At 47.8% G+C, this 15,238-nt stretch overlaps 1 protein-coding gene across 1 annotated transcript in view; it reads left to right on the top strand.

Annotated features, from left to right (window-relative positions):
- LOC120990694 (cysteine-rich, acidic integral membrane protein-like) overlaps positions 1 to 6,447 on the top strand; it is a 126,308-nt gene extending 119,861 nt beyond the window's left edge. Inside the window, exons 4-6 of the mRNA XM_040419601.1 lie at positions 4,027 to 4,872; positions 4,934 to 5,374; positions 5,438 to 6,447. Coding sequence (XP_040275535.1) covers positions 4,027 to 4,872; positions 4,934 to 5,374; positions 5,438 to 6,447 — 2,297 coding nt within the window. The remainder of the gene's footprint in view (positions 1 to 4,026; positions 4,873 to 4,933; positions 5,375 to 5,437) is intronic.
- Positions 6,448 to 15,238: the final 8,791 nt, after the last annotated feature.

Genomic DNA, 15,238 nt, shown 5'->3' on the forward strand with positions numbered 1-15,238 from the left:
GCGTACCGCCGATGTGGACGAAGTACAATGTCCATTAGACGTTGGAAAGTGGCGGGGGCGCCATGCAGGCCAAAGGGTAACACTTTATACTGGTACAGCCCCTCTGGTGTAATGAAGGCAGTTTTCTCTTTGGCAGCCTCCGTCAAGGGTACCTGCCAGTACCCTTTGGTGAGGTCCAGAACAGAAAAATACCTGGCTTGACCTAATTTCTCAATTAGTTCATCCACCCGAGGCATTGGATATGCATCGAACTTTGATATCTCGTTTAATTTCCGAAAATCGTTACAAAATCGTAACGACCCGTCTGGCTTGGGAATTAAGACTATAGGACTAGCCCACTCACTTTTAGACTCCTCAATGACATCCAGCCGCAACATGAGTTGCACTTCCTCCGAGATGGCTTTTCGCCGAGCCTCGGGTACCCGGTATGGCTTTAACCGGATTTTTGCCTGAGGCTCAGTGACAATGTCATGTTGGATTACGGAAGTGCGTCCAGGGAGGTCTGAGAACACATCTGTGTTCCGACTAACGAACTCCCTGGTTTCCTGAGCCTGTTTAGAGGAGAGGCTGTCAGCAATTTTTATGTTGGCAACCGCTTCCCTCGCATCAGACCTAGGAGCCGGAATCTCTTGTCCAAGAAAGCCCGGCCGCGGACTGTCTTCCGTACAGGTTTCCCTATCCTTCCAAGGTTTTAGCAAATTAACATGGTAAACCTGCTCCGGTTTTCGCCTCCCCGGCTGGTGTACTTTGTAATTTACTTCTATTTTTTCACGTACCTCGTAGGGCCCCTGCCACCTGGCTAGGAACTTACTGTCCACTGTCGGCACCAGAACCAAAACCCGATCACCCGGGTTAAAGTTCCGGACCCGAGCCTGCCGATTATAGATCCGACTCTGGGCTCGCTGAGCGGCCTCCATATGTTCCTTGACAAGAGGCAAAACGGTCTCTATCCGCTGTTGCATCTTAGTAACATATTCCAGGACGCTTTTATGCGGAGTGGGTTGTTGTTCCCACGCCTCTTTGGCTACATCCAACAAGCCACGAGGATGTCTGCCATATAGCAATTCGAAGGGCGAGAACCCAGTAGAGGCCTGGGGCACCTCTCGCACTGCGAACATGAGATAGGGCAGAAGAAGGTCCCAATCCTTCCCATCTTTGGTCACCACCCTTTTTAACATGGTTTTTAGAGTTTTATTAAACCTTTCCACCAGTCCGTCCGTTTGTGGATGATACACGGACGTCCTTAACTGTTTTATACACAGCAACTTGCAGAGTTCCCTCATGACCTTGGACATAAAAGGGGTCCCCTGATCAGTCAGGACCTCTTTAGGTAGCCCCACTCGGGAGAACATCTCCATTAGCTCTTTAGCTATAAGTTTTGCTGAAGTATGTCGCAGTGGCACTGCCTCCGGGTACCGAGTAGCGTAATCAAGGACAACCAAGATGTGTTGGTGTCCCCTAGCGGACTTTGGTACAGGACCTACTAGGTCCATAGCGATTCGCTCAAACGGTACCTCAATGATCGGGAGGGGTACCAAGGGACTGCGGAAAAGGTGCTGGGGGCTAGTTGCCTGGCAGGTCGGGCAAGACTTACAGAACTCGTCCACCTCTTTAAACACACTGGGCCAGTAAAACCATTGTAGTATCCGGTCCTGTGTTTTCTGCATTCCCAGATGACCCCCAAGAACATGCTGGTGGGCTAACTCTAACACGAGTTTGCGATAAGCCTGGGGCACCACCAACTGTTCAACGGATTCACCTCGCAGCTGATTTACCCGATACAACATATCCTGATGAACCACAAAACGGGGAAACACTGATTCTGCCCCTGGTTGTTGTGGTTCACCATCTATTAGTACATTTTCCCAGGCTCGGGATAAGGTTGGATCCCGGTGTTGTGCGGTACCAAAATTATCCCCTGAGACATTGAGGTCTGCCAGCTCAGGCCCCGGTGGCGAGTCCTCCATGTCTCCCACCATTACACTTAGCGGGGTTGTTTCCCCCTCTTCCACCGAAGCGGCGGTCACCCCTACCGCGGGACCTTCGGACTCAGGTTCCCAGGGTTCTGGTCTCCCCCCTGAGCCGGGCCATTCTGCTAGGGTTACACCTGTATCATGCGTATCAGTCACTCTCGGAACCGGCCACAGTGCCGTGAAACCCGGGAAGTCTCTCCCTACTATAAGTTCATAGTGGAGGTGGGTTGCAACAGCCACCTCGTGGATCCACCTGCCGGAAACCGTAGACAGAGACACTATAGCAGTAGGATAGTCTTTTAAGTCCCCATGGATACACATGACTCCAACCTTACGGCCGGTGTACTCAGTGGAGCGTACTAGGGAAGCCCTAACCAGGGTCACCAGACTTCCTGAGTCCAACAGAGCCTCCGCTGGAGTGTCTCCCACCTCAACCTGGCACAGGTGGTTCAGAGACTCCGGAGCACCCACTGCACACAGTTTCCTGGCATATAATGACTGACGGAAGCCACAGTTTGTGTCCATGGGTTCCCCCTGACGTGGACAGTCCGCTCGAACATGGCCTGGCTCTCGACACCGCCAGCAGATTATTGGAGCGGGGTCCACAGGGGTTATATCCCGGGCAGGTTTGATGGGCACCGGTTGTTGGGTCCGGGGTGGTGAGTTACGGGATCTGACTGCCCCCCTCCCAACAGAACCCCCCTGTAAGTTCCGGGTAGCCTCATAGCGCTCCACCAGGTCGACCATCTCCAGCGCATTCCCTGGGGAGACCTGGCCAATCCATTGCTGGAGAGGGGGTGGCAGAGCCCTCCAGAACCTGTCTGCTAATAACCGGTCCAACATAGCCGTGGGGCTCAACACGTCAGGTTGTAGCCACTTTTGTAACAGGTTAAGCAGGTCATAATACTGGGGTCTCACGGGCTCCGCCGGGTTGAACCCCCACTGATGCACCCGCTGGGCCCGGACCAGCACATTCACCCCCAGTCTTGCCAAAATCTCCCCCTTTACCTTTGGGTAGTCGGCCGCTCGATCATCAGGCAAGTCGAAAAACACCCGCTGGGACTCTGATGTCAGAAAAGGAGCGACGATCTCAGCCCACTGGTCTTGGGGCAGTTTTTCCCTGGTGGCCACTTTTTCATACATCGCCAGGTAGGTCTCGATGTCGTCTGCGGGGGTCATTTTAGGGATCGCTGCACGTACTGCTTTCCGGGCATCATGTACGCTTGGGGTTGCTCCTGCTGACTGTAACGCCATTACATGTTGTAGCAGCAACTGGTTGGTCTCCTGCTGCTGCTTATTAGCCTCACGTTGTTGCAGGTTAGTCTCCACGAGGGCCTTCATAACAGCCTCCATTTCGTCTCTTGACACCGGTTTGAATCTAGCCGGTTTGATAAATGACATACAACCGTGAGAGAAAAAATAAAATTTCGGCGTTCACGCCAGCCTCACTGCGCTTGCCCGCTCCAAGCCACCAATTGTGGGGATTCGCTCTGGTAGGCAGGGTAAGCGGACGCAGTACAGAGGCAAAAACAAGGTTGTAAATCAAAGTTCAGTGTTTATTCTCACACAGAAAGAAAACAAGTCAAAAGTAAGTGTTCATTTTTTGGTGCCTGTTCACACCACACAAAGTTCACAGTGCAAAAAGACTTCACCTGGTCAGCAGATGATTTTCACCCACCGTCCGCAGCAGGCTTTAGAGGCCTGTTTCCCAGCCTATGGCTCTCACAAATAAATGCCTCAGTGTCTCAAACCACAGACTCCTCAGCTCCTCTGCCATGGAGGATAATCCACACCCAGCTGAGCTGCTGGCTGGGTTTTTAAACCCCAGCCCAAAACCTGGCCTGGACGTGGGGAACAGCCACCCACCCTGCTCTTTGGCTGCTCCCAATAAGAACCGGCCCGGATCGGCTTTTCAGCCACACTAAGAATAAACAGTGTCAGCGAGCACTAGCTGCGGCTGACACATTAAATAACCGGTTCTTATCTCACCGAGGCCAGGAACCTCGGTGACACGTACTTTCCGTCAATGACGGACCCTTGCGCCTTCCTACAGTGCATAGAGACATCAACTGTAAGAAGGATGACAATGTGCATAGAGACATCGAATGTAAGAAGGATGACAATGTGCATAGAGACATCGAATGTAAGAAGGGTGACAATGTGCATAGAGACATCGAATGTGAGAAGGGTGACAATGTGCATAGAGACATCGACTGTAAGAAGGGTGACAATGTGCATAGAGACATTGAACATAAGAAGGGTGACAATGTGCATAGAGACATCGAATGTGAGAAGGATGACAATGTGCATAGAGACATCGAATGTAAGAAGGGTGACAATGTGCATAGAGACATCGAATGTGAGAAGGGTGACAATGTGCATAGAGACATCGACTGTAAGAAGGGTGACAATGTGCATAGAGACATTGAACATAAGAAGGGTGACAATGTGCATAGAGACATCGAATGTGAGAAGGATGACAATGTGCATAGAGACATCGAATGTGAGAAGGGTGACAATGTGCATAGAGACATCGAATGTGAGAAGGATGACAATGTGCATAGAGACATCGAATGTAAGAAGGATGACAATGTGCATAGAGACATCGACTGTAAGAAGGGTGACAATGTGCATAGAGACATCGAATGTGAGAAGGGTGACAATGTGCATAGAGACATCGACTGTAAGAAGGGTGACAATGTGCATAGAGACATCGAATGTGAGAAGGGTGACAATGTGCATAGAGCCATCGAATGTAAGAAGGGTGACAATGTGCATAGAGACATCGACTGTAAGAAGGGTGACAATGTGCATAGAGACATCGAATGTGAGAAGGGTGACAATGTGCATAGAGACATCGACTGTAAGAAGGGTGACAATGTGCATAGAGACATCGAATGTGAGAAGGGTGACAATGTGCATAGAGACATCGACTGTAAGAAGGGTGACTGTGCATAGAGACGTCGAATGTGAGAAGGGTGACAATGTGCATAGAGACATCGAATGTGAGAAGGGTGACAATGTGCATAGAGACATCGAATGTAAGAAGGGTGACAATGTGCATAGAGACATCGAACGTAAGAAGGGTGACAATGTGCATAGAGACATCGACTATAAGAAGGGTGACAATGTGCATAGAGACATCGAACGTGAGAAGGGTGACAATGTGCATAGAGACATCGAATGTAAGAAGGGTGACAATGTGCATAGAGACATCGAATGTGAGAAGGGTGACAATGTGCATAGAGACATCGACTGTAAGAAGGGTGACAATGTGCGTAGAGACATCGAATGTAAGAAGGGTGACAATGTGCATAGAGACATCGAATGTAAGAAGGGTGACAATGTGCATAGAGACATCGACTATAAGAAGGGTGACAATGTGCATAGAGACATCGAACGTGAGAAGGGTGACAATGTGCATAGAGACATCTAATGTAAGAAGGGTGACAATGTGCATAGAGACATCGAATGTAAGAAGGGTGACAATGTGCATAGAGACATCGAACGTAAGAAGGGTGACAATGTGCATAGAGACATCGACTATAAGAAGGGTGACAATGTGCATAGAGACATCGAATGTGAGAAGGGTGACAATGTGCATAGAGACGTCGAATGTGAGAAGGGTGACAATGTGCATAGAGACATCGACTGTAAGAAGGGTGACAATGTGCATAGAGACATCGAATGTGAGAAGGGTGACAATGTGCATAGAGACATCGAATGTGAGAAGGGTGACAATGTGCATAGAGACATCGACTGTAAGAAGGGTGACAATGTGCATAGAGACATCGAACGTAAGAAGGGTGACAATGTGCATAGAGACATCGAATGTGAGAAGGGTGACAATGTGCATAGAGACATCGAATGTGAGAAGGGTGACAATGTGCATAGAGACATCGAATGTGAGAAGGGTGACAATGTGCATAGAGACATCGACTGTGAGAAGGGTGACAATGTGCATAGAGACATCGAATGTGAGAAGAATGACAATGTGCATAGAGACATCGAATGTAAGAAGTGTGACAATGTGCATAGAGACATCGACTGTAAGAAGGGTGACAATGTGCATAGAGACATCGACTGTAAGAAGGGTGACAATGTGCATAGAGACATCGAACGTGAGAAGGATGACAATGTGCATAGAGACATCGAATGTGAGAAGGATGACAATGTGCATAGAGACATCGAATGTAAGAAGGGTGACAATGTGCATAGAGACATCGACTGTAAGAAGGGTGACAATGTGCATAGAGACATCGAATATAAGAAGGGTGACAATGTGCATAGAGACATCGACTGTAAGAAGGGTGACAATGTGCATAGAGACATCGAATGTGAAGTATCCATGGGCCCCTTAGGAAGCACATATGGTTTGTCCATCCCTACGTACAGCCAAACCACAGAAAACACGGTGATTGTGCATTCTCTTTGTGTCATTTATAACCTTGAGCATCGCTTTTTCATTATGTGAACACAGAATATTTCAGTATTTTTTATATTCTCCTCTGGCGCTGGTGAAGAATACAAGTCACAGTCTCTATTAAATTAACTTTCTGTACGCATGAATCAGTATCCGTTCAGCTCCAGGGAAATCTGAGCTTGTAAATCTTCTTAAAAAGGATCTTAGAAATATTACTCCCACAACAAATATACAAGCAGTCTGATAAATTATAGAAAAATGTAATCACCGGTTTGTTCCAGCTATGGCAGATCCAATAACAATACAATCAGGAGACGCCCTGCATTCTTTATGCGAAAAATATCCTGCGCTGGGCACCGCGGTGCCGTCCCTATTGTTTACAATGCTAAGCAGCTCGGATCCGAAAAAAACGGAAGCCGCCCGTGTGCCTTCCGCAATTTGCCAATTGTAGAAATGCCTTTTCTTGTCCGCAAAATGGTCAAGAATAGGACATGTAATATTTTTTTTGCGAGGCCATGGAACGGAACAACGGATGCGGATAGCACACGGAGTGCTGTCCGCATCTTTTGCTGCCCCATTGAAGTGAATGGGTCCGCATCCGAGCCGCAAAAACTGCGGCTCGGATGCGGACCTAAACAACGGCCGTGTGCATGAGGCCTAAGGGTGCATTCACCGTTTAGCGTTCCATTCTTCTGATGCGTCAGAGGGCATAACACACAGCACTATTGTTACCCGGAGTGTTCTTTAAACTCCATTGTGCGTTATCACATCTGTGAACTAATGGCCAGGATCAGAGAAAATTCTGATCTCGACATTTAACTATTACGCCCCACCACTAGCAATGCCATCATGGTGCAGATAAATAGAGGTTGCTTCCTTTTTTCTACACCTCTGAGCCCAGGCAATGCAATCTCCAGGGCTGATGGGGTAACTGAGACTGTCCTGGGCTTAAAGGGGTTTGTCTCACTTCAGCAAGTGGCAATTATCATGTACAGGAAGTGAATACAAGGCACTTACTAATGTATTGTGATTGTCCATATTGCCTCCTTTGCTGGCTTCATTCATTTTTTTTATTGCCACATTATACGCCGCTCGTTTCCATGGTTACGACCACCCTGCATTTCATCAATGGTGGTCGTGCTTGCACACTATAGGAAAAAACACCGGCCTCTCTGGTGGCTGGGACTGTGGGTGCGCAGATAGGCTGGTGCTCTTTCCTATAGTGTGCAATGAACGACCACCACTGATGAATGGATAACGTGATGGGAAAATGAATCCAGCCAGCAAAGGAGGCAATATGGACAATCACAATACATTAGTAAGTGTCTTGTATTAACTTTCTCTACATGATAAATGCCACTTGCTGAAGTGAGAGGACCCCTTTAAAGGAAATGTACCATCAGAAAATGACCTATTTAAATCACATGTTTATGCTAAACATTTTTTTTTTCAAATTTTTGATAAAAAAAGCAAAATATATTAAAAAATATATTAAAAATAAATGTACTTAATCCTGCAGTTTTCACTCTGTCCACTAGGTCATTATTTTGTGTTCTGTACAGGTACACATACATTTTCAGTGGCTCGTTATCTCGTTATTGTCACAGGCAAAAATTACAATGACAGGTAACACCTCTATATAGATAACACAGGATCCAACATTCACAATAGGTGATATCACAGCTCATCTTCTCCTTCCTGACCTCTGCACAGGTCACCGTGCATACCTAGAAAATTCTCCCATAGAAGTCAATGGGGTCAACTCCTGTCTATGGTGTCTATGGTCCATGTAGCTGCTCTCACAAGACAGGAAGTCTTAACATATTTTAGACCTAGAGGCCAGAGTGAAAATTGCAGGAACCCCTTTAATAAAATCTATCTGGTCAGTGTGTTTTTAGGGCACACCTTTCGACATGCCAGTGAATTTACCTATACGTCTAGTCATGTACTATTGTTTAGACATATGACAGAATTATATGTTTCAATAAGATAAAAGTAACAATGTTAAAAAAATGAAAATAAAATAAACAGAATAAAATAAACAGAAAAATTGCAATTTTATTTGAACAAACTTTTATATGCATTTCCCCATGCAAAAAAAAATAAAAAATGCTTGATCCTTTAAGGGGTTTTCCAAGAACCCCAAAAATGTAGATAAAGACAGGTCACCAGTCTGTTCCCCAAAATCGCGACTCCACCGCTCCTGTGCTTCCCGCCGGTCTTTGTTTCTGGCACTGCAGCAATCTCTGACTGCCCACTATGTCCGCTAAGGAGGGTTATTGGCTACAGTGATCACGTGGGTTAATTGGGGACATAATCGATGCAAGTACGGAAACAAAGAAGGAGCACGGAGCACCAGAGTGGAGGTGCTGGACTGATAAAGGAGCACATAGGAAAGGCTGCAGATACTTTATAACACTGCCTATCCATACCTCAGAAAACCCTCAAAAGACCAAAATGGCTCGTTCCGTAAAGGGGTAAAATGGTTGCCTTATCACAGATAACCCCTTGAATTTCAATGCCCTCCACCTCTAAGACCCCCAGCAAGCAGCTAGCTTTGCCTCTGGCTGCTCAAGTTCACTGCAGTGGCCTCTACAGGCAAAATGTAGTATTACATGCGGCAATTCCATCGAATGTAATACATGGAGAGAGCGGGTCCTCCGGCTATGGTTGATTAGCAGCCCTGACTCATTTTTTTTTTTGGGGGGGGGGAAGGGTCTTAAGTGTGAGACTTCCATCTATGTCCTCCATATGCCCTTAAAATTTCTAACTGCAAAGTATGGAATGTCCTATATAGTAAACAATACAGACAGTCATGGAGACACAACCACTATTCTTATGTATTTATTCCACGTAATAACAAGATTCTCTATCTCATAAATAATTTTGACATTTTCCGTTTCTTACATACAATTATTTCCCATCAACTTATTGTGACGAGGCAGGATTTGCATGTAGCTTTACATTATTTCCCGAATAGTTTCCATATATCATGTACTATTTACATAGAAAGTGGAGTCTTTCCAGTAGAACATCCGATGCTTTTCCAGAAAATAACAATTTTATAACTCAACTTCTTCTCACTGCTTCTCTGGTTCTGTGTAACAAGGCCCGTCTACATGGGTCATAGAAGGTTAATAGCCAATGCTGGACCTTCTCCTTAAAGGGGTTGTCCGAGTTATGAAAAAAAAAATATAGCACTGAAAATCTGATGGGCAGCAATATATAACTGAGCTAAGCAAGTTTTATGCAACAACAAAAAATATATATATTTCCTCATTTCCCTGGTTCTTTTCTGGCCCTTTGTTTACATGCAATAAAAACAATCTCTGCCCCTCCCCCTGATCTCCTAAGGGAGTGGATACAAGAGCTGCCCTGAGTGACATGTCTGTCTGCTGGGAGACTCTGCAGCATGTTGTATGTGTAGGACTACAAGTCCCAGCTGTATAATGACACTGCTAAGGGAGTGAATACAAGAGCTGCCCTGAGTGACATGTCTGCCTGCTGGGAGACTCTGCAGCATGTTGTATGTGTAGAACTACAAGTCCCAGCTGTATAATGACACTGCTAATACACACAGGACCTTCCCCCTACCTTCTTGTGCAATGCTCTCTCTAGTCCTTCAGCTTCTGTGCCCAGAATTGTCACTGCTGCAAATACCCAGTGTGTGCAGCTGAAGGGGTTAAGAATCCTAGGGGAGAGGGCAGTGAAGGGGGCGTGGCCAGCGTCTCGTTTACAAGTTTATCAGAGCAGGGAGAGAAGCTGACATCACAGGTCATGTGACCCTCAGTGAAATCTGAGAAACCAGCCACTGCAGATAAAGTGAGTGAATTGGAAAGCTGTTACATTTGCCCAGTTAGGAACATAGAAAGAACAAAAAAATAACTCGAACAACCCCTTTAATGGACATTTAACCTAAAATAGTCATCTTCTTCTTTTCAGCTGTTAAATCTGTTTCTAGAATCTGTTTCTAGAAAAGCCAGTATTATGATTAGCACATGGTTGGTGAGGGGCCCTAATGCAGATTTTGTATTGGAGCCCAGGAGCTTTTAGCTGCACCCCTCGATGAGAGTCAGAGATGCATAGTAAATCTAATGTTGTAGCAGTTGCAGAGATTTTCCCTAGAGCAGACCCCTGGACATAAGTCAATTTATTAACCTCTATAGGAGAATTTAGTGGGCATGCTCTGTGAGCTGTACAGAGGTCACCCTTGCTGGGTCAAAGGTTCCTCTGGCTAGGTGGGCCATTCCTTTCCCGCTCTCTGCTGGGCGTATATTCTCTGGTTGCTTTCTTTGAATGGGCGGAGCAGATTAACCTCTTCTGTGCTGGCGATTCCTGGCCTTGTTAGCAAGTTGGGTTGAGTGTGAACACCCACAAGGAGCCCTGATAACACAATGTGGCTGCAGATTCCACACTTTAACAGCACAATAAAATCTCTTTTAGGGCTTCTGATGCAGTAGTAAGGCCTCTTGCTTGGTAGGACATTGAGAAATTGATTCCTATTCGTGATGCCAATTTTTAATGCAGCAAATCTTTGAGGAGCCTGAGGATGGCAGTGGTAGTGGCTCTGGCTGTCACAATCAATCACAGTGGCTTTCCTCACTATATTGCTCTCCAAGCCTGCGCAGTGTAAGGAGAGTGCACCCTTTCCAATGGGAAAGAACTTCTTTTCAAAAGTCGGGGGTCGTCTTATACGCCGGGTATACTCAGATCCAATGGTATATTCTAACCCCCAGGTGTTCCCATGGTGACGGGGACGCTTGCCTGGGGGTTAGAATATGCAGGGCCACACCGCTCACAGGAGTACATTTATAAACTGTAATCGGTAACTTTAACTTTAATCATCGCTGATCTCTTTACTAGGATACCTTACTCTCAGCTCCGGTAACAGCAGGCAGTGCGGACGGCGCTCATTCACTGATGTCACGCACCTGCTCCTCCCACTAGGCGGCCCAGGCGCGTGACGTCAGTGAGTGAGCGCCGCCCGCACTGCCTGCTGTTACCGGAGCTGAGAGTAAGGTATCCTAGTAAAGAGATCAGCGATGATTAAAGTTAAAGTTACCGATTACAGTTTATAAATGTACTCCTGTGAGCGTCGGGGAGGGGGATCTGTGGATGGCATTGTTTAGGGCAGGGGTACTCAACTGGCGGACCGCGGTCCAAATACGGACCGCGGCCGCCAGTTGTCCGGACCCCGGCCATCCTTCAGAGCGCTGCTCCTCTCCTGCACACTGTGCCGTGCAGGAGGAGGAGCTTACCGGCGCACTTCCGCCTGTCCCACAGCGCAGTGAGACAGGGCTCCCTCTACATGTAAGCGCTCCTCCTCCTGCACACTCTGGCAGCTCTGCTCAATACAGCGGCGGGCACAGGAGATGATAGTTCTCAGCAGCGCAGGAGGAGTCTCTCCCTCCCCCCTGTGCTGCTGCTGTCCCCGCCGCTGCCAATAAGAAGAGACAGGAGGAGGAGGGGAGGGGCTGTGGCCACTGCGCCACCAATGAAGATAACTGACCTGTAATACAAATACAGGAGGCGGGTGCTGGAATCAAATAGCCGGCACCCGACCTCTGTGACAGGGAGCTGCGATCAGCTGCAGTTGAGTTAACCCTTCAGGTGTGGTACCTGAGGGGTTAATTGTAGCTGATCGCAGCCCCCTGTCACAAAGGTCGGGTGCCGGCTATTTGATTCCAGCACCCGCCTCCTGTATTTGTATAAGAAACGTTGGTGGCACAGTGCGCCCCCCCTCCCCTAGTATAAGAAGCATTGGTGGCACAGTGCGCCCCCCCTCAGTATAATAAACATTGGTGGCTCAGTGGGAAGTGCCAATGAGGGTTAAAAATAATAAAAGAAAATTAACTCACCTCCTCCAGTTGATCGCGTAGCTGCCGGTCTCCAGTTCTTACTTCTTTCTTCAGGACCTGTGGTGACGTCACTGAGCTGATCACATGGCCCATTACCATGGTGATGGATCATGTGATGAGCTCAGTGATGTCACCACAGGTCCTGAAGAAAGAAGTAAGAACTGGAGACCGGCAGTTACGCGATCAACTGGAGGAGGTGAGTAAATTATTTTTTAACCCTCATTGGCACTGCCCACTGCGCCACCAATGTTTATTATACTGGGGTGATGGGGGGGCGCACAGCGCCACCAATGTTTATTATACTGGGGTGATGGGGGGGCGCACTGCGCCACCAATGTTTATTATTTTGAGGGGGGGCGCACTGCGCCACCAATGTTTATTATATTGGGGGGCACACTGCACCACCAATGTTTATTATATTGGGGGGCACACTGCGCCACCAATGTTTATTATATTGGGGGGCACACTGCGCCACCAATGTTTATTATATTGGGGTGATGGGGGGGCGCACTGTGCCACCAATGTTTATTATTTTGAGGACATGTAGTACTTTTAGTCTGGCGGCCTCTCACCGCGCTGCGCCGTAGCTCTGCCCCAATCCCAATTATAGTGGATGAGCACTGAGCAGCGGCACGGCGAAGTAGTGGCAAGATGGATCTGACAGGGTGAGCAGCCTGTCGGATCCGTCCTGCTGCAAGTGTGAAAGTACCCTTACTAATGAGCGCTTCCATCATGGAACGCCCATTAGTACAGCCTTTACCTCCACCGCTACTTGTGCTAGTAAAAAAATATATATATTACGGCAGTGTTTCCCAACCAGTGTGCCTCCAGCTGTTGCAAAACTACAACTCCCAGAATGCCTGGACAGCCTTTGGCTGTGCGGGCATGCTGGGAGTTGTAGTTTTGCAACAGCTGGAGGCACACTGGTTGGGAAACACTGTATTACGGTACCTCCACCTCCATTTGCTCACGCTGTGGAGAACACTCCCTGCTGACTAGAAGCTCAGGACAGGACCTACAAGACGCCATCACGTTAGAGCACCGGTCCTGAGCTTGCAGTAAGCAGCGAATGTTCACCGCAGCCAGGTGAATGCAAATTTATTTTATTTTTTTGCAAAAGCAGAGAAGGGGGGCACTAATGGGGGCAATACTCTTACTGGGGGCACTAATGGGGACATTATTCTTACTGGGGGCATTATTCTTACTGGGGCACTAATGTGGCCATTACTAATTCTGGGACTTACCCGGGGCGCTCCACTATAACATCAGAGCGCCCCACGCGCATGTATCACATGATCGCATGGCATCTTTACTGTTGGCGTTCAGCTCGGACCTTCACCTGACTGCAGACCCTGGTATGTGGACCTTTAATAAAACTAGTTGAGTACCCCTGGTTTAGGGGGATCTGTGGATGGCACTGTTTAGGGGGATCTGTGGATGGCACTGTTTAGGGGAGGGGGATCTGTGGATGGCACTGTTTAGGGGGGATCTGTGGATGGCACTGTTTAGGGGGGATCTGTGGATGGCACTGTTTAGGGGTGATCTGTGGATGGCACTGTTTAGGGGAGGGGGATCTGAGGGTGGCACTGTTATGGGGAGGGGGATCTGTGGATGGCACTGTTTAGGGGAGGGGGAGCTGTGGATGGCACTGTTTAGGGGAGGGGGATCTATGGATGGCACTGTTTAGCAGAGGGGGATATGTGGATGGCACTGTTATGGGGAGGGGGATATGTGGATGGCACTGTTTAGGGGAGGGGGAGCTGTGGATGACACTGTTATGGGGAGGGGGATCTGTGGATGACATTGTCATGGGGTGGATCTGTGGATGACACATATAGCATAAGATGCTATATAGTGTCATCCATAGATCCCCCCCATAGCAGTGTCATCTCTCAGTAGAATCTATGGCAGTAATGTCCACTGTGGGATACAGGGTCTTGAAGGCACGTCTGGCCAGGACATGGCCAGGTCTGAAAGGTGTCTTAACAGTGTCTTTCACAGCAGCAAAGTCAGAATGGCTATAGTAGCAGGTTACCTTGCTGACTCCTATGCTCGACCATGCAGATTCCAAGTTGATCTGTTAATCTTGCAATAATTACACATAGATCTTTTGAGATCTATGCCCGAGAAGAGGAAGCATAATAACAGCTTTCTCTTTCACTGATCTTTCCCCTAAAACTGACTTGGGGGAGCTTGGGGAGGATCTTGGATCCCCACCTAAATTCCTTCAAAAGGCTTAACCTGGAGTATTTACCCTGGCTCTGCCATCCATACACAGCTATACTGGTTGCAACACATAACATAACATTACATAACATTAAATTACAAACCATTTGCAGACACCCCTGCTCCGGGGTACTGCACAGGGTTTGGCAGGCTTGTGGGGTCACAGTGCCTGGTCACCAGTTAAATCCAGGGTATCTGGCTCAAGCCCAGGCTCAGTGTCTAGTCAAAAAAGGTCCAGAAACATTTGCAATATCCATGGAGGTCTGTACTCCCGGAGTTAAGGCTCTGTCCAATATGCCCAATCAGTCTGCCAGCAGCAGTCCAGAATAGGTCCACAGCGCACAGTAGCCAACAGATTGTAAAAATTGTAAATACGAACCAAGGGGTCATTTATTAATACCGGCGTTTTAGACCCGCCCCTGCGCTGGCTGTGAATCGCCGGTGTTATGAAGAGGTGCCGGCCTCTACATAACCGGCGTATCCAGCGCAGGTCTAAATGTAAGACAGCTCCCGTGCATGCGCATGCTCAGTCTCTCTCCCTTACTTTGGGGGCCACGTTTCTGGTGATAGGAGCAGGTCCCAGAGGTGGGATTCGCATATCAATGTTCGGTTTGCATGTAAAGTAGAACTTCTGCAATACAGTGCATGTTAATCATCAGATACATTCCTCTGTCCAGCTCAATATAACATAGCGTGAGATATCCCAATGTACACAGCGTAACGGGGCAGAACATAGCATAACGGTAGTCGCTGTGCAG

Source organism: Bufo bufo, chromosome 2 (assembly GCF_905171765.1).
Source record: "Bufo bufo chromosome 2, aBufBuf1.1, whole genome shotgun sequence".
NCBI lineage: Eukaryota > Metazoa > Chordata > Amphibia > Anura > Bufonidae > Bufo > Bufo bufo.